At 41.2% G+C, this 19,820-nt stretch overlaps 2 protein-coding genes across 10 annotated transcripts in view; both read left to right on the top strand.

Annotated features, from left to right (window-relative positions):
- RNF111 (ring finger protein 111) overlaps positions 1-5,101 on the top strand; it is a 103,477-nt gene extending 98,376 nt beyond the window's left edge. For 5 of the 9 annotated variants that reach the window (XM_014453384.2, XM_014453385.2, XM_006085894.3 and 2 more), the window contains 3 exons: positions 312-407; positions 1,449-1,576; positions 3,402-5,101. In XM_014453384.2, the coding sequence (XP_014308870.1) occupies positions 312-407; positions 1,449-1,576; positions 3,402-3,519 (342 nt within the window). In that variant the 3' untranslated portion in view covers positions 3,520-5,101. The remainder of the gene's footprint in view (positions 1-311; positions 408-1,448; positions 1,577-3,401) is intronic. The other 4 variants (XM_006085896.3, XM_006085895.3, XM_006085893.3 and 1 more) reach the window with 2 other exon arrangements.
- The window catches only part of CCNB2 (cyclin B2), a 37,190-nt gene continuing 22,311 nt past the window's right edge, over positions 4,942-19,820 (top strand). Inside the window, 2 exon segments of the mRNA XM_023751585.1 lie at positions 4,942-4,999; positions 7,487-7,644. Of these exon segments, the coding sequence (XP_023607353.1) occupies positions 4,942-4,999; positions 7,487-7,644 (216 nt within the window).

The raw sequence follows: 19,820 nt of genomic DNA, 5'->3' as shown, positions 1-19,820 counted from the left end.
GTGGAGGTATAGAAACATCAATGATTAGAGAGAATCACTGATTGGCTGCCTCCTGCATGCCCCCTACTAGGGATTGAACCCACAACCCAGGCATGTGGCCTGTGTAGGAATCAAACTGTGATCACCTGGTTCATGTGTTGATGCTCAATCACTGGGCCACACTGCTCAGGCACTAACTATAGCTTTTTGAACACTATTTGCATTGTATTGCAGGTTTATAAATATGGAACTTTATTTCTTTTACAATATTGACAGTGCTGTTTAAGGAATAACCATCCTGGTTTTTAATACGAATTATTCTTCACTTTCAGGAACTGATTCATTTGGAAGAAAGATTAGGAAATGTCAATCGTGGAGCATCCCAGGGAACAATTGAAAGATGTACATATCCACATAAATACAAAAAGGTAAGAATTTACTCTGTAAAACATCTACATTGTTATTAAAATGGATAAATTTAATATGGACCTTTTTTTTAGTTTGTGCATTATAACAAATACATTATTTATTATTAAAACAATATATACATATCCTTAAAAATATTCAAAGTATAAAAAAATATATACCCTGAAGTTTATTGCCCTGCTGACTGTTACCAGTCTTCCTTCTCAGAAGAAAAATAATGGTTAAGGAATTTTAGGTAATCTTTCAAATATTTTTATACATTTATAATAATGTGCATATGTATATATTTTTCTTCCACTTTGAAAAAAATAACACAAAGGGGTTGCTGTGCACACAGTTTGGCACATTCTCTTTTCATTCTGTATCTTCACTCACAGATCCCCCATATTCTTTATTTAATAGCATATACAGAATTCCGTAATTTAACCAGCCACTTATTTTGATGGACATTTAGTTAACGTACATTTCTAATATTCTATCCCCAATTCCTTATGTAGTAGTATATCAAGAAGTTGTGAAATAGACATGTTAAATAAGTTTCTTTCAACAAACAATGTTCTGTGCTGTACAGAGAATAATAAATTGTGAAAATTATTCTTTGTATTTTTCATCTGTTTTCTAAGTGTATTAATGGGGTATTAGCATTAAATTTAAGTCCTTTCAACTGTCTAAGCTAAGTACTGTAATTAGCATTAATTAATTTGAATGTTTTTTTGAAACATTCATTAGTAAAATAAAGTTTATTTAGCTATGCTCATGATAGGACAGTGAGAGTTTATATTGTGTATCATCCTTTTTGTGGATTAAAAATAATAGATTTCGAACTAATGAATTTCTGTTAACTTTGATTTTGCTGCTGATTGATTATTTAAGGGTCATAACGAAACATTTAGTTGGTGATAGTCACTTAAGTCATCCATTAATTCATGACAGTTGAACCTGGGAAATAAGTTGTGGGTGAATGTGTGGTTTTGTTTTATTTTGTATTTCAAATAAACACAAACTTTACTCAGTTGTTCAATAATGTCATCTCTACTAACAAGGTAACAACTGATTGGTTCTCACAGAGGAAACTGCACTGCAAACAAGATGGGGAAGAAGGGACTGAGGAGGACACAGAGGAAAAATGTACTATCTGTTTGTCTATTTTAGAGGAAGGTGAAGATGTGAGGTAACTAGATGCTAATTATCTAAAATCTGTTGTCAAAACTGTACAAGAGATTATATTTATTTAAAAGTAGACTAGAAACTGAATAAAGATTATTCCTGGCATACCCTATTACCAATCTCTGACATATAGAATTGGCTTCTTATAGTGAGTGAAAGAGTAAAAAGATTAAAGCCTCCATCTTGCCAATAAAGGGATGGGAAATATACTGCCTATTTTTGGGCCACACCATGAGTCGGCCATGGAAATTTTGTGGTCAAAATTGTCTTCCACAAATCTTGGGGAAAGGAGAATTTGAGAGGCTTTTGAGGCTGAGACGGGGGAGATCCAGTTTAGCTCCATACAATTTATTTTACAGCGTCTTTTTAAAAAATATATTTTTATTGATTTTAGAAAGGAAGGGAGAGGAAGAGAGAAACATCAATGATGAGAGTGAATTATTGATTGGCTGCCTCTTGCACACCCCACAATGGGGATCGAGCCCACAAGCTGGGCATGTGCCCTGAACAGGAATTGAACTGTAACCTCCTGGTTCATAGGTGGACGCTCAACACCGGTTGGGCTATAGCATCTTTTATAAATGGATTTTATCTTAAAATTTCCTCTTAAATTGTAGGACTACTCTCTTCTTGCAACTCTGTGATTTAGAAAATGTTATTATATTAACTCAATATTAATTTTAGGCATTTTCTTATAATCTCTTAAGTAATTGTTTTGTTTCTAGTTCTTTTTTTCTAATGTAACATAATCCTATGTGAAACAGGTTCTATATATATGTAACAGAACCATATGGTAATTTTGTTGCCCTAATTTATAAGGATAATTTTGTCATATTTTTTCAATTGGCCGAGAGAGAAAAATATAAACAATTGTCTTTTATATCACATATAAGGTTTTTTTGAACATTGTATTTCCAATGAAGATTTATAAATATGGAAGATAGTTTTTACATTATTGACAATATTGTCAATAATGAGTAATTGCAACACTTCTTTTTAGCTACTATTTTTGCTAACTATTAGGAAGTCTGAAAATGTATGACAACTCTTAACAGTAGATGGAAGTAGGAATGGGTACTTAAGTCAGTAACTTATATCCCACTGTTACACTTAGATTTAATGTTACCCTGGATTTCCTAGGTTTTTTTTATTTCTCAATTTCTAATTGATAACTTAGTGTAGTGTACTTAAGTAAACATCTCCTTTTAACCTACTTTTATAAAAGTAGTATAGTATTAAGTAAATGTAACAGTTAATGCAACAGTTATGTTGTAAACAATATAATATTAACCTTTAATCAATCATGTACTTAAGTTTAATATATAAAGATCCTCTAGATAGAAAATAATATTGATATTAAATCCCTTAATTAGTATGACATGGCTGCTAAATATTTATAATATGAATTCTGATGTTTTTGAGAGAGAATTAAATTATATATATTTAAAGCACTTCAATAATGTAATGATTTTGTAATGATTACATAACAGAGAAGGTACTGGCAACTTCAGTGTATTGGCAGCTCCCATATAGAAACAAAAATAGCATTAATTGCCAGAGTAATTGTTCTTAAAATTCTTGAGATATTACATGATTTGGTTTCATTGCTGTGCAATTATCTTGTTCATTTATACATTGTATTATTCAGAGTGTTAATTTAATATAGGTATAACTCTTATTAGAGAGGTGTTTTATTGTTTTGAATGGAAGAGGAAGATGTCTAATAACTTAAAAACATTACAATTACACGTATCATTTGTTTAAAAGGAAATGCCACATGCAGTTGTCATAAAATTAATTTTGCTTTTTGTTTTGTTTGCCTGTAATAGACGCCTTCCCTGTATGCACCTTTTCCACCAAGTGTGTGTTGACCAGTGGTTGATTACCAATAAGAAGTGCCCCATATGCAGAGTGGACATTGAAGCCCAGCTGCCAAGTGAAAGTTGACACCATGTTTCAGAACTCTTGCCCTCCCTCTCATTCCCATCCTCCCGGTACTGCAGTTCAACCAAAGATGGCATGACTTACCTGCGCAGATTTGGAAGCCTTGAACTTAGAGTGCTGGCTCTGCTATATGGTACAACTAATGCTAGACCTACAGTTTATGTATACAGTTGATTTTGATGTATTTATAAAAGCTTTTTTTCTAGATTTGACATTTTTCCTGTATCATTTTACTGTATTTTTGCATGGTTCCTTGTATTGCATTTCTTTGCACATATTATGGGCTTGTGACCCTAAACTTGCAGGCAAGATTAGCTGCTTTAGTAAGTAGAATTTTGTGGTCTTTTTGTTTTTTACATAGTATCAGGTCTTAAGAATTATGAATTTTTTTTATCCATTACTAACCTTTAATTTAATCAATCATGTACTTTAGTTTGATGTATAAAGATCCTCTAGAAAATGATAATATTGTGTATTAAGACATTCCTTAATTAGGACAAAATGGCTGCTGTATATTTACAATATGGAGTTCTGAGTTAAATACCATCCTTAATACTGGGAACAGAATACAAACCATATTCAATCAGATGCAGGTGGTATTCACATCACCAGTGATCAATAGAAATTTTCTTGGTGTATCCTTTTCCTTTCAACACAATGCAGAGAGTTGATATTGATATTATACATTTAAACTGCTGTTCTGATTATATTTATCTTTTTCCTACTTCGTTTAAAACTTTATTTCCCTGGTTCAGTTTTTGCTGCTGTGAAACAGCTCTGATAAACACTAAATATTAATTTCAATTAGCTGGATTGTACATACTTGCAGATTTAACAAAATTTTGGGGAAATTGAAGAGGACATGTAGAATTTGTTTAGTCTTCTGCTAAGCACGTGTAGTAAAGATATCTGCTTACACTGATTTTGTACACACATTCAGTCAGGATTTAGAATTGCAGTCATTAGCGGTTATCTATGCATTCATACTAAAGGTCCCAGGATCACTTTTAAGGGATTTTTATTAGTTTAAAGATAAATAAAGTTAGCTGAATCTACATGTCTCTTGTTTTATTTCTCTTTAAACTTGAAAACAGTAAATCTGCAGATACTGTGAGGCACAAATTATACTGTCAACCTACTGTTGCTCTGATTTTAGACTCCCACTTCATACATTAACCAAGAGTCGATCACTGATTTAAAATTTTTAATTTCAATAGTTAAGATTTACTGCATAATATAGAATATAAAGTTAAGTTAACATACTAACATTTCTCCTTTGGAGAAAGTTTTAATCCACTTCAAGATGCATATTATCAAGATGCTTTCATATACAGGATAGCCTAATTTTATTTGTTTAAATATGCTTAATATGTCCCAGATTGCAAATGCATCAGTCAGTAACATCACTGTCTGTATGTGGAAGACATGTTCCCATGGATCATATGTGAAGATGTCAATAAGCTTGCATTAAGCCACCTGCTTTGTAAGTGGATTGATTAATAAATAACTTATATTTCTATTGTCTTTGTGTTTTATAATTAGTTTTTGTAAAACAGTTTACATTAAACATCTTGGAATTCAAAAATAGTGATCTCTCTGAAGTTGACATTTGCATAATTGACAAGTGCAAATTTGCCTTTGGTGTTTGTATTCATTTAGTTATGGCTATTTGTCTTTTTTGTATTATTAAATGTTACACTGTAGTAATTGTCAATATCAAACATGCTTCAACATAGTGTGTGTAGAGATGGAAGATGGACTGTGGTAAAGAAATTTGGATATAAAATAATATTTTTAAAAATACTTGATTAAGCTGCAGATGTAGAAGGGTGGAGGGCAGGGGCTCGGGGAGGCCAGAGAATGAAAGAGTGGTTCATGTCTGCCATCTTACTGGGGAAAAGAGCAAGTAGCCTGTCTTCAAGGAGCCTGTGGTGGATGTAGGACTTTGCCACTGGAAAACCCAGGGTCTGTGCCAAGGGATAAGATGGGGAGAATTCTACATAAAGGACTCCTCTTGATGTTCCCAAAACACAAAAAGTGCAGATAGATTTCTCTATTTTTTAAGATTTCATCAGATTTAGATGCACAACTACCTGTTGACCTGTTCAATAATTGCTACTGAATTTTTATTAGATAAAGCCTTATTATTTTAAAATTTATTTAATGCAAGTATTTGTGGCATAAACCTGAATTGTTAATGCAGGAGCTTATAAGGTACTGTAGTTAGTTAAAGGAAAATGTGATTAGTAATGAACAAGTAAGGAAGAAAATTTTTAATATTTTAACTTTTTGTGCTTTGTTTTGGTGTTTTACATATTTTGCTGCATCTTATGTCAAAATGAAAATTTCAGTGATAGTTGTCCAAATACTTTAAAATTCTTTTGTCAGCAAATCCTTATTTTTATTGTTGTTAATATGCAAGTGATAAACTGATATTTGAAACATTTTTCTTACTCTGGTGACTTTATTTTAGCTGCAAACACACTTCATCAACTGAACCATAACGCTTTGACATACAGAAAACTAGCTCTGTTTTAAAAATGGTATTTGTAACACTGAAATTAAAATATAAACTCTGTGGACATTTCATTATTAGTGTTTCATAAGTGGGAATAGTTTAATTCCATAGAAAATGCATCCTGATTTTTCACTTAACTTACAAAACCTCTGGAAACAGTAAATTTTGTTGTTTATTCAAGACTTATCCAATATGTGTCACGATATTGGATATATCAAGATCAAAATATCCTCTGAGTTATAGATTACAGTAATTTTCTTCAATTAAGACTTATATCCAAAACAAATAATTCTTACTGAGAAAGTTAAATGTTACCAATTTTGTGGTTGGGCCTACTAGGGACAGTCTCCTCTCTCCTGTGTATCCTGTCATAAGCCACACAAATGATTTTTGGGATGCTTTAGTGTCAGACAGACTTGGGCTTTGAATTGTGCTGTTTTGAACAACTGAAACTTTCTGAGCCTCATTTTTTAATTTTTATAAAACAGAAGTTAGGTTATTAGAATTAAATGAGATAGTGAGTATGAAGAGCATATAGTGCATACTTGCCTTTGGTTACAAATTGTAGCCTAGCAAGGTACTGAACTGTAGATCAGGGTTTGTGCTAATCTTTCTCTTATATACAAGCAGCTAATTACTAGAAAAGCAGGAACAATCCTCTTCAGCCCTTCTCTGATGAGTTGGAGTTTTTCTCCTACCAGAGGGTCAGAAGAATCCCAGCACATGTGCTTTCTTCCCTTGCCTTGCAGTCACAGCAGGAGCATCACCCACCAGAACCATCCAGTGCTGTGTGTTAGGCAGCTACTGCTAGTGGATCAGAATTGGTGCAGGAGAGGAAACCATTTATTCTCTCTGACCTAAAAGAAAATTTTATGGAGAAACTAACAACTAGAATTTTTCATTCTCTCCTAATTGTGTTAGGCAGCCCAGCTGGTGTGGCTCAGTAGTTGAGCATCGTCCTACGGTATGAACTAGGAAGTCACAGTTCGATTCCAGTCGAGTACATGCCCGGGTTGTGGGCTTGATCCCCAGTGTGGGCCTTGCAGGAGGCAACCGATCAATGATTCTCTCTCATCATTGATGTTTCTATCTCTCTCTCTCCCTCTCCCTTCCTCTCTGAAATCAATAAAAATATATTTTTAAAATATATATTTTTCCAATAATAAATTAACGTTATCTTCATAGATTTGCTTGTAGCCAGATGCGAACCATGAACATTCCTCTATTAATGAAAACCTTTTAATGTTGGGGTCCATGTTTTCACACTTTTTAAAATGCTTTTTAAAATATATTTTTGTTGATTTCAGAGAGGAAGGGAGAGATATATTTTCACACTTTTTAATGAGCTTTCTGATGTCTGCAAAAGCTTCTGCTACACCCTTCACTGAATTTTCTTGGGAGGGAGGTGTCTTCTTTTTCTTCTGGTTTTCTTTTTCCTTGCCTCTTCTTCAGCTATGTGTTGCTGTTCCATTTCCCACAACTCATTAGTCAGTTCGTCAGGAACCACCTTTAAGAAGCTTCTCAAAGTCATCCTCATCCACACCCAGGTTAAAGTTGTTGGCCATCTCACCCTCAGCCTCGCTGACTTTTGCAACCTTTGTGCTATGATGGTATGACAGCTACCATATCACTAGGCACTAGGAATTTTTTATCTCCACCTTCATGTATGTGGCCTGTCAATGACCACAAGACTGCATTTAAAACAAAACATCACAGTTAATAACTCTTATCTCCTATGTCAAGACCTAGTCTATAGACACCTGGACTTATGTGGCCAAAATCCTACCAAAGGCTATTCCAGCAAACAAAAAGGCTTACTTGGTGCAAAGATTGCGGATGCCCCAAATAAGTGCATCTCTTTCCTATAACAAACCACCCCAAATCTTAGTGGCTTAAAACACATTTGCTGGTAGTTGTACAACTTGGACAGGGCAGGAGTAGCTCATCTCTCAGTGTGGTATGACGTGTTCACGTGGCTGCATTCAGCCGGGAGCTCCACTGGGGTAGAATGTCCACTACGGCCCCCTTTAGATGTCTGATGCTTCCGCTGTGGTGGCTGGGGCAGCTGAAAACTCACTGGGCATTTCTCTCAGTGTGACCTCTGAGGGATAGCTTGGTAGACCTGTTTACATGCTGGCTCAGAGCTCTAAGAAAGAAGAAACTGCCAGGCCTGGAACAGGCACAGTATCATTTTATCACCTTCTGTTGGTCAAAGTGAGTAATGCGGCTAGCCCAGATTCAAGGGGAGGGGAGATAGACTATACCTGTTAATAGAAGCGGTAGCAAAAAATTGTGGCCATCCTTACTCTATCACAGCAAAGCCCCATTGCTTTGTTAGAATTCCGAGTACAAGCTTCCTGGATGTATTTAGTCCCCCACCCCTAAAACAAAGTCTAGAATTGGAGAAGCCATATGTGCAAAATGGTCTCTGTCCTTAAGTATAATCATCAGCGGAATCGCTTTCCTATGCTGATATTTGAGAAAAACTTACGGGATGGAGATGGCTAGGGTTTCTGGTCCTTTGACTACAATATCTTTGTATAATTTAGAAATTCTTTCTGTGGTGTTCTTGATAGATGATTATTGTAATGGTTAATTTTGTGTCAGCTTGACTGCACCATGAAGTGCCCAGACATTTGCTCAAATGTTATTCTGGGTGTATCTGTGGGAGTGTTTCTAGATGAGATGAACATTAGAATCTGTAGACTATGTAAAGCAGATTGCCCTCCCTAATGTGGGTGGGCCCCATCCAATCAGTTGAAGGCCTGAATAGAACAAAAAGATTTGCCTCCCCAGCCCCTCACCTGTAAATGAGGGAGAATTCCTCCTGCCTGACTGCCCTGGAGCTGGGACATCGTTTTTCTCCTGCTTTTGGACTCAAAGTGAGGCTCTTCTTGTGTCTCTAGCCTGTCACCTTTGGACTGGAACTCCACCATAGACTCTCCCTGGTCTCCAGATTGCAGACTGGATTATGGGATTTATCAGCTTCCATAATCTATCAGCTACCTCTGGAGAACCCTGACTAATGCAATTATCATGCCTCTGGTTATGTTCTTCCAGAAATGATGGGTCACTGCTTTAAAAAAAGAAAAATGTTTTAATTGATTTCAGAGAGAGGAAAGGAGACGGGGAGAGGAATAGAAACATCAATGATGAGAGAGAATCATTGATTGGCTGCCTCCTGCATGCCCCCTACTCAGGATCAAGCCTGCAATGCAACCCAGGCATGTGCTTGGACTGAAATTGAACCATGACCTCCTGGTTCATGGATCGACACTCAACCATTGAGCTGGCTGGGCAGAGGTCACTACTTATTGAAGAAGCACATTTCTTTTGTAAACAGTTGCAATCATTCTTTTCCTTTGATAGATCTTCCTATAAGCTCACATAGGGTCCTATTCTATATTCTAGAGCAGTGATGGCGAACCTTTTGAGCTCGGCGTGTCAGCATTTTGAAAAACCCTAACTTAACTCTGGTGCCGTGTCACATAGAAATTTTTTGATATTTGCAACCATAGTAAAACAAAGACTTATATTTTTGATATTTATTTTATACTAGAGGCCCAGTGCACAAAAATTTGTGCACTGGTGGCGGGGGGATGTCCCTCAGCCCCACTTGTGCCCTCTCACAGTCTGGGACCCCTCGGGAGATAACGACCTGCTGGCTTAGGCCTGCTCCCGGGTGGCAGAGGGCAGGCCCAATCCCTAGGTGCAGCCCCTGGTTGGGCTCAGAGCAGGGCTGATTGGGGGGTTGCGATGCCACCCCAGTCACGCTCAGGATAGGGCCGATTGGGGGGTCGGGGCGCCGCCTCCTGTCACACTCAAGGCAGGGTCGATGGGGAGGTTGCGGCGCCACCCCCTGTCACACAGAGAGCAGGGCCCATCAGGGGGGTTGGGGCTCCGTACCCTGTCACACACACAGCAGGGCCGATCAGGGGGTTGGGGCACTCCCCCCTGTCACATTCAGGGCAGGGCCGATGGGGAGATTGTGGCTCCACCCTGTCACATACAGAGCAGGGCCCATGGGGGGGGGTTGGGGCGCAGCACCCTGTCACACACAGAGCAGGGCCGATCAGGGGGTTGGGGCGCCGCACCCTGTCACGAACAGAGCAGGGTGGATAGGGAGGTTGTGGCCCCGCCCCCTGTCACACACAGAGCCGCAGGGCGATCAGGGGGTTTGGGCGCTGCCCCCTGTCACGCTGCTCCAGGGGCCAGGAGGCCTTGCGGCTCTGCTGATCCCAGTGCTGGGAGGCCTCACGGCTCTGCTTGACACAGGGGCAGTGAGGCCTCGCTGCTCTGCTGATCCCAGTGCTGGGAGGCCTCGCTGCTCTGCTGATCCTGGGTTCGGGAGGCCTCGTGGCTCCGCTGATCCCGGTGCTGGGAGGCATATTACCCTTTTACTCTTATAGGATAGAGGCCTGGTACATGGGTGGGGGCCGGCTGGTTTGCCCTGAAGGGTGTCCTGGATCAGGGTGGGGGTCCCGCTTGGGTGCCTGGCCAGCCTGGATAAGGGGATGATGGCTGTTTGCAGCTGGTCACACCCCCTTTAGGGTGGGGGTCCCCACTGGGGTGCCTGGCCAGCCTGGATGAGGGGATGATGGCTGTTTGCAGCTGGTCACACCCCCTTCAGGGTGGGGGTCCTCACTGGGATGCCTGGCCAGCCTGGATGAGGGGATGATGGCTGTTTGCAGCTGGTCACACCCCCTTCAGGGTGGGGGTCCCCACTGGGGTGCCTGGCCAGTCTGGGTGAGGGGCTGAGGGCCGTTTTCAGGCTGGTGGGCGACTGAAGCTTCCAACCTGTCCTTTTTTTCTTTTATTCTGGGATTTATTTACCTTCTATGGCTGTCACTGGAGCTGAAAGCCGGCTTTAGCTCTGAGGCCGGCTCCAGCTTGAGGCCTCGGCTGCTCAAAGCAGGTATCTGGTTTGTTGGGTTCTATAATTGTAACACTGTTTCGATCCTGCTCGCTCCAGCTCTGACGGCTGAAAGCAGGTATCTGGGGTTTTTTTTTTTTTTGCTTCTATAATTGCAACAATGTTTCTTAAACTGCAGCTCAGAGCCCAGCAGCGGAAGGCGGGGAACCTTGGCTTCCTCCATCATGGAGCAAGCAAGCCTCCAGTTCGCTTCCCTGCCTGGCTGCTGGCCACCATCTTGGTTGGCAGTTAATTTGCATATCGCCCTGATTAGCCAATGGGAAGGGTAGCAAAGTTACGGCTAATTACCATGTTTCTCTTTTATTAGATAGGATATTTAAATGCCATTTAACAAAGAAAAATCAACCAAAAAAATGAGTTCGCGTGTCACCTCTGACATGCGTGTCATAGGTTCGCCATCACTGTTCTAGAGCATAAATCTGGTTTCTTGCTATTTGCTAGCTCCTCGAATATTTATGGTAGGACTTATGTCTTGACTTCTTTAGGTCTACAAGTGAAAGATCCTTAGAACCTTTGTTTTTGTTTAAACTGAATCTTAAGCCTTGTAGCTGTTCTTATCACCATTTTCTGGATACTTCTAGTTTATTAATGTTCTTCAAAGTACAACACCTATTAACGATCATTATTCCAGAGGTGGTCTGAACATTTATGGAATTACATAATTCCATGTTAGGTGTGAGTTAGGTCTTGGAATGGTGGTATTTTCTAAGGGAGCACAGGTTTCCAGAAAAACAGGTGTGAAAATAGGAGGAATAAGAATGGATTGGAAAAGGATTACAAACTGAAGAGAAATGAGACACTATCATCTATGTGATGATGGGACTGGCTCTCATGTCCCAATGGACCTGCACACCTCCCAGGCACAGCATAGCCTGGAATTGGGGCTGCAACAGAAAAAGTCAACTTGATATGCTAGTTGGGACATTCTTTGAATTCTTCAGCTCCTTAATGTCCCACTAAGGCTGACTAGGATATGATACAAAACTTAGTGTCTCACAATGTTTATCTTGTAACAGTGAACCAGACATGCATGAATAATCGAACAGCATAATGTAAAAACACGAGTCAATGGTTTCTTATCCTCAACAGAACTCTTACCTTTCTACTCACTCTCTAAGCATGAGTGAATTATGGTGGTGTTCTTTCATGTACCTTATCTCTATATTTTAAGCACCATGAGGGTAGAGATGTAGTTTTTTTGCTTTTGTTTTTTTCCCCTAATATATGCACAGTACCTTGCTTATAGAAGGCATTTGGTTGATTAAAATGTAACAACAAAAACAAGACAGATAATCCACAAGCGTGAGGTCCAGATTTTAAGAAAGCATTTTGAGTGAAGGCTCATAAAGGCACTAGAAAGGTGTTTCTTTCCACCTCTCAGAGTCTCTATTTCTGGGCAAATGTACAGGCCCTAGACTAGGACATACCCATGTACCCTGCCTAGCCAGCAATACTGGAAAAGACAATGTTGAGCTAGTATTGGTCAAGGTGAAAGCAGTAGGTCAATATGGACGCAAGCAAGGCAGAAGAAAAGGCTTTATTTTTGTAAGAAAGAAATTATCATGAAAGTTACTATATTTATTTATAACTTAGTTTGTGCAACTCTTGACAAAATTTTAACCAAAGCCCTGAAAACTTTTTTCAAATTTTTTTTTATTGATTTCAGAGCGGAAGGGAGAGGGAGAGAGAGATAGGAACATCCATCATGAGAGAATCATGCCTCACACTGGGGATTGAGACCACGACCTGGGCATGTGCCCTGACTGGAAATCAAACCGTGACCTCCTGGTTCATGGGTTGACGCTCAACCATTGAGTCATGCCGGCAGGCAAAACTTTATTTTTTTAATCCTCACCCAAGGATATGTTTATTGATTCCCTGACTGGGAATGGAACTGCAACCTTTTAGTGCATGGGTATGACACTCTGAATGATGTTCCAACCAAGGGTCTGTCATTTCTCTTAAAATGCCTCTCAAACCTTCCCCCCCAACCCTCCCATTCTCCAAACTCGTCCAAGTTTCACCTGGGAAACCCTTAGCTTTCCCACCCACTCTAATCCACCCTCCATGCCTCTCAGGGGTCAGATTTCTAAAGCAAAATTTTGACAAAGTCATTATGCTTCTTAAAAATTGTCCTTGACTCCTCATTTTCTGGACTTTTGCAGCTTTATCTTTAATATACTTATCATCCAAATGCCCAAGACTACATACATTGCTTTTTTTCACAGGTTTATTCTTATTGTTCCACTTCTTAAATGCCTTTGCCATTGCCGCCTGCTAAAATCTAACCCTCCATCAATGCTCAGCTCTAATGTCCCCCTTCTAGTAAGCCTTCCTTCATCTCCCCCCATTTTGAATTAATCTCTCCTTTGTGCTCAGTATTTTATAGGTTCTGCCTCTTAGAGTAATTTTGTTTCGATAATCCCCTTTCTTGTTTTGAACTTGAGGACATGGCTCATACTATATTCTCTGTGTTCCCTGCAGTGCCTGGCACACCGACATGTTAATTTTAATATCTCAAATATAGTTTAGTTTATCTCCTAGCTAGTTGAAAGAAGAGAAGAAATCAAACTGGTAGGCAGAAATGGGTGGTGGTGGGAAACAAATGGGATAAGAGCAACTGAGGGAGAGAAATTAGTGCCACATTAGGAAGACAGCTGTGTTCTGATCAAAATCAGCTGATGAAAATCATCATTTGTCAGTTATGTCATTCACAAATTAATGGTATATTAATTACACCGGGCCCTTGATGTCCTCACTGTGATCTGGAACAATGGCTACCAAAGGTCACCAAGGACAGAAGGGGAAAGTATTCTTCAAGGAAACCAGGAACATGAGGTAAGCTTTTGGACTTGTCCTATGTGATACACTTGCACGTAACCCAAGTGAATTGGCGTTAAAATGCAGCAATAAATAAGCACCTTGTTATGGGCACTGGAGATGAAATGGTGCAAAAACCCAACACCCCTGCCCACCTGGAGCACATGCAGTGCATCTGCTGAAATTAAGCAGCACCTGGGGCTGAGTTTCAGAGGGTCCTAGTGGGACTTCTAGGAGGGCTATGAGGTTTCCAGCCTTGACTTGACCTGGGCAATTTTTGCCTCCTAAAAATTTAAATTCTCCATCAACAGTGGCTATCTGACTGTGAAGTAGTCTCAATGTGGGAAAGTCCTGGATCAAAAGAATCTCAAGACTGGGAGAAAGTAGTGGGTATCTGAATAAGAAATAGGAAATAAGGAGGGTCTGTCAAACAGCAAGCAAATCTTTGGTGATTCAGAAGGATAATTCTCATAGCCAAGACTGCAAGCCTGTACCCCCAGCTGGGGGATTTAGGTGTCAGAACAGAATTCCCATTTGGTGCTCTAGGGCCTGGACATTTGTGCAGGAACCTCAGAATCTCTGTCTCTGACTCCTTTCCATGGGGTTGGAAGACACTAGGCAACAGGTACCTTGAAGCCCAATAGGCCCTGCCAAAGCAAGCACTCACTTTGTTTACCACCAAACCCGTCCAGTACTGGTGCTCTGTGCTTTTCTTGGGGTGCTCCTTCTGCCTGCAATATTCTTCCTTCACCCCATACTCACTGAAGTTCACATGCATATCTTTTTGAAGCAGTACTTGACCAAGAAATGAAAATAAAGTGAATTGATCATGTAGAATTTTACATGACCAATTGGTTAATTTTCTATTCAATTTCCTTCGAGGACTGTTCCAAACTTTCCCCAGTCTTCACTCTTTCTGCCAACTGTAAATAGAGTGAACAAATGGTAACTGCAGTGGAAAGAGCACAGGCTTTGGAATTAGACCAATTACAAATCCTGGCTCTGAAACTCAAGTGCTATGACAGCAGCCGAGACATTTAACTTCTCGGAGCCTTCGTTTTTTCAAATTGAGATAATATGTGACAGATGTTAACTGGAATTATTGTGATGATCATTCTGCAATATATACAAATATAGAATCATGTTGTACACCTAAAATTAATGTCAATTTTACCTCAATAAAAAAATGACAAAAATTGGGATACTACCTGCTTTATAAGGATTGTTATGAGGCTTCAACGAGAAAGTTTATATAAATTAGTATATAGGAGGAGTGACCAATGTTATCTAAGGCAGGAGGGAACAGGACATAAAAACATAGGACCATAATACATTAAACAAGAGGTTGAATCACAGTTAATTTGTAAGGTTCTAGGTTAGTTGCAGTGAGGGATACAAAAGAAATTACTTCCATTGATAATGAAAATACAATATGTCTAATATGGATTAAAGTAATTTATTTTGACAATGTCAAGTTAGTTAATAAGAACACTTTACCACTCGTTGCATTTTTGTTTACAAAGCCCTGTAAGATGGTGAAGATTACTTTTATAGTTGTAGTTCTTAACACCATATTATAATAATAAAGCAGAAATATAATTTTACTCACAACCCCAAGTGGATAGAGCGTCGGCCTGCGGACTGAGGGGTCCCAGGTTCGATTCCGGTCAAGGGCATGTACGTGGGTTGCGGGCACATCCCCAGTGGGAGGTGTGCAGGAGGCAGCTGATCGATGTTTCTCTCTCATCGATGTTTCTAACTCTCTATCTCTCTCCCTTCCTCTCTGAAAAAAATCAATAAAATATATTTAAAAAAAAAAAGAAATAAAGCAGGAAATATAATTTTACTCACAACCCCAATGCATTAAAAATCTATTTTCCTTCCCAAGACTTTTTCTTATAGGATGATGGGTACACTAACATCTTGCTATGCTGCTTAGTAGCTGTAGTTATTCCTGTTTTATAAAAGAGGAAACAGGTTTAGAAATGTCAGATGCAAGGGCAAGGGAAGGAATTTAATACAGATCATTTAACTTCATTTAAGGCTTATTGGTACCCCAATAATAGAGAGGTAAACCATTTTTTAAAGAGTAGACTAGGTGTGATAGGAATTCTGGCTCAAATGCTTAGATGATGCCTGTTTTCAGGAGTCATTGCACTACCTTTATTGTGGGCATTGGGCCTTTCTTTACCTCTTCCTTCTCCCCTTTCCAGTTCTTCTCACTTTTTTCTTTCCTGTTTTCCTGTCTTGACCTGATCCTCCTAGCCTTCTGCTCAAGGCTGGATCACACCTTCTTTTTCATTCTAAAGCATTCTGCACATCATAGGATCACTTATTCAACGAACATTTATTGAGCACCAACCAAAACACATACCAAGCAATGGTAATAGGTGCCGGCAACAATGAAGATCTTACATGAATCACAAATCACACCAATGGCATTTACCTTTTCTCCTTTTTGCCTCTCCTGGGAATCTTAGCTTTTGGATAAACGCCACAATTCCCACTCCCTTAGCACACGTTTGAGTCTCAACTACCTTATACAATGCAGCACTGAGCCATCCAAGGGCGCCTGTTCAGGACCCAAACCAACCCAACCTGAACTCCAACTCGAAATTTCCGGAAAAGGAATAAAGATGAGAAATGGCATTTTCAGGGTGCTCCCTAGAGCCAACTTCCGCCCACCCAGTACAAACGTAGAGAAACATCGTAGCTGAGGCCTTATTAAAATTCAGAGAAGACGCCCTACGTCTGATTTCTCAATGAGACATTTAATTGTTTATCTAGGAGGCCGAGATTTTTTTAAAAGACAGGCAGAAAAACAACCGGTTGTTATGACAATCAAACGTCTGGAAAGTTCAGCCAATCAGCATGCGGGAATGCCTCCCGCTTAGCCAATGGGAAGAGCGCACCGTGCGTACGGCCGCCCAATGGGGCCGCGAGACCGTCCCTTTTTTTAAATCCTTGAATATGGGGCCCCCCCGAAAATCCCACCGGGGGGGGGGCCTGGGAATGGGGGCCCTAACCGGCCCGGGGGGCCCCTTGTCTCCCCCCCCCCCCCCGGTTCTCCTCCGGGGGCACGGCCCCCCCTCCCGGGCGGTTCTCTTTGGGGTTCCCCCACCCCCCCCCGGTAGGGACCCCGGACCCCCGGCCCCCGCCCGGGGTTTTTTGCCCGCCCGGCCCTTTGGGCCGTTTTCCTTTTTTTTTCAAACTCGGGTTTTTGGGGGAAAAGGCCGTCCCAACCCCCCCCCCCTCCCCTCTTTAACCCCCCCCCCCCCCCCCCCCCGCTTTCCCCCTCTTCCGGCTGCCCGCTTCCCCTGCGGCCTGTCCTGTTCGGCCGGCCTCTCCGGGCCTGGGCTCCGCTGGCCGGTTCCCCGCCCTGCGGGTCTCCGAGCTGGGGTGGGGGTGGGAAGCCAGCCCAGCACTGGGAGGTGGCACCGGTACCGGGAGCCGCCCGAGCCCGGGCCTGGCGCCCTGGGGGCGACCGAGTGCTCTTGGTTGCTAGAGAGCTGTCGGAACACCCGCCTCTCGGATTTCCTCCCTCTGCTCGCAGACTCCTTACCGGCTAAGGGCCCCGCGGTGGGGGTGGGGAGAGGACGGGAAGAAATTCCGTAGTCAGTAGAGTGTTCTGAATGTTGGATCAAGCTTGACCCCACTGATTTCTTCTTTGCAAAAATCCAAGTGTTAATGGTGTTTTGGAAATTTTTCCTGCGGGCTTGAATTGTACTTGGATCTACTTTTCCTTTGCTGCTGAGTTCCGACCTCCTGGTTGTAAGGCTGGTTTTAAAAAGCTGCATAAAAATGTAGTGACATTACCGGGCTTCCACCTAGAAGCATTAAACTTTCAAACACTTTAAGACGTTGGCAATTACTGTTAGAAAAATTGAACAGTATGACTTACTTTTTTTTTTTTTTAAACATGTTTCTGTTGATTTCAGAGAGGAAGGGAGAGGGATAGAAACATCAATGATAAGAATCATTGATGGGCTGGCTGCCTCCTGCACGCCCCCCACTGAGGGTGGAGCTGGAAACCCAGGTGGTGACCTTCGGGTTCATGGGTCAATGCTCAACCACTGAGCCACACTGGTGGGGCTGAACAGTATGACTTTGGAGAATCCTGATAAGTTGAATACATTCTGTTTTTACTTCCTACCCTTTTGTGATCGAAGTCGAACTGACGAGTAATTTTTGTCTAATCTACCCCATAAAGTTCTTTTATAGTCAAATTCTTTTTATCTAGCTGGGCTTGAGTTTTCCCTTGCCTTCTCTGTCCTGGTAAGTCCATTCAAACCCCCTGTTGGGAGATTCTTTAAGATTAGGACTCCCAATTTCTGGGGAATTAGGACGTGTCGTTTTTTTCTTGTGACATGCTTTTCACCTCTATAATAAAATTAAGTTTTTTGGGTATGAATTACTTTTCCTAGCAGGTTTTGTTTCTAAGCACATTTTGTCTAAAACAGGTTAAGGTCAACTGACAATTGTTATTTCATGCAATTCCAACTTTATGTGAATTTCAGAGTAAAACTATTTTACCCATGAAAACTACTTCCTTTCGAAGTAACCTTAACATAAGAGAGAGTCCATGCTATGGTAACCTCATTTTAAAAGGCTGTGTCTCTACAAGATCATGTCTACACAAGCACTTCATATTTCTAGAATGGTATTCGAATCAAAGCTAGTTTAGGTTTTAAACAGCCTATTATAACTTTAAAAAAAATCCTCACTGGAGGGAGAGAGAGAGAGAGAGATAGAGAAAGAGAGAGGAAAACATTGATATGAGAGAGAAACATTGATCGGTTGCCTCCTGTATGTACTTTAACTGGGGATTGAACCCGCAGCCTTTTGATGTACAGGATAATGCTCCAACCGAGCCACCCAACTGGGGCTTGTTATAACTTTTTAATATTGTGTCTTAATCACACTTGTTACTTATCTGTGTAAAGCAGGGGTCCTCAAACTTTTTAAACAGGGGGCCAGTTCACTGTCCCTCAGACCGTTGGAGGGCCGGACTATAGTTTAAAAAAAAACTATGAACAAATTCCTATGCACACTGCACATATCTTATTTTGAAGTAAAAAAACAAAATGGGAACAAATACAATATTTGTATTTGCATGTGGCCCGCGGGCCGTAGTTTGAGAACTCCTGGTGTAAAGGAAGGTTTTTAAATACTGCAAGTAACCTTTCATGGATAGGGTTCTCTAACAAGTGACATGGGTGCTATATGAGAAATAGTCACTGATCTGTTAAGCTCCTAATGGGATTATTATAGACTAGAGGCCCAATGCATGAAATTCATGCAAAGGGGGGCGGTGCGGAGGGGGGGGGGTCCCTCAGCCTGGTCTGCACCCTCTCCAATTTGGGATTCCCCTCGCAATCCAGAACCACTAGCTTCTAAGCGCTCACTTGCCTGCCTGCCTGATGCCCCTAACTGCTCCCCTGCTGGCCTGATCCCCCCGAACTGCTCTCCCCTCCTTGTATGATCCCCCTAACTGCCTATCTGCTCTCCCCTCCTGGCCTAAACCCCCTAACTGCCCATCTTTTCTCCCTTCCTCCCTGTGCCTTCAGACCCTGGCGTGGGAGTGCTGAGAGCTCTCAGCTGAGGCCGCGCCCCCATCCTGATGCCCCCATCCAGGCCGGGTGGCGTGGCAGGCCTGCTCGCCCTCTGCCCTGGGGGGTGGGGGGGGTGGGGGGGTGGGGTGGGGCCGGCAGCAGCCTCATGTCCCGGTGGTGCAAGTCCCTGCCCCCGTCCCCACCCACCAGTTCCTGTGCACGCGCAGCCTGGTTTTTTTTTTTTTTTTTTTTTTTTTTTTTTTAATATTTTTTTATTTTTCGCTTAAAGTATTACAAAGGGTATTACATAAGTGTCCTTTTTTTTCCCCCCCGCCCTTGACACACCCCTACCCTCCCTTACCCCCCAGTGTCTTATGTCCATTAGTTATGCTTATATGCATGCATACAAGTCCTTCGGTTGATCTCTTAATCCCCTCCCTCCTGCCCCCCAACTCTCTCTGGCCTTCCCACTGTAGTTTGG

Source organism: Myotis lucifugus, unplaced genomic scaffold (genome assembly GCF_000147115.1).
Source record: "Myotis lucifugus unplaced genomic scaffold, Myoluc2.0 scaffold_23, whole genome shotgun sequence".
Classification (NCBI taxonomy): domain Eukaryota; kingdom Metazoa; phylum Chordata; class Mammalia; order Chiroptera; family Vespertilionidae; genus Myotis; species Myotis lucifugus.
Note: the sequence above shows the minus strand (reverse complement) of the source record. Positions and strands in the feature narration are given on the sequence as shown.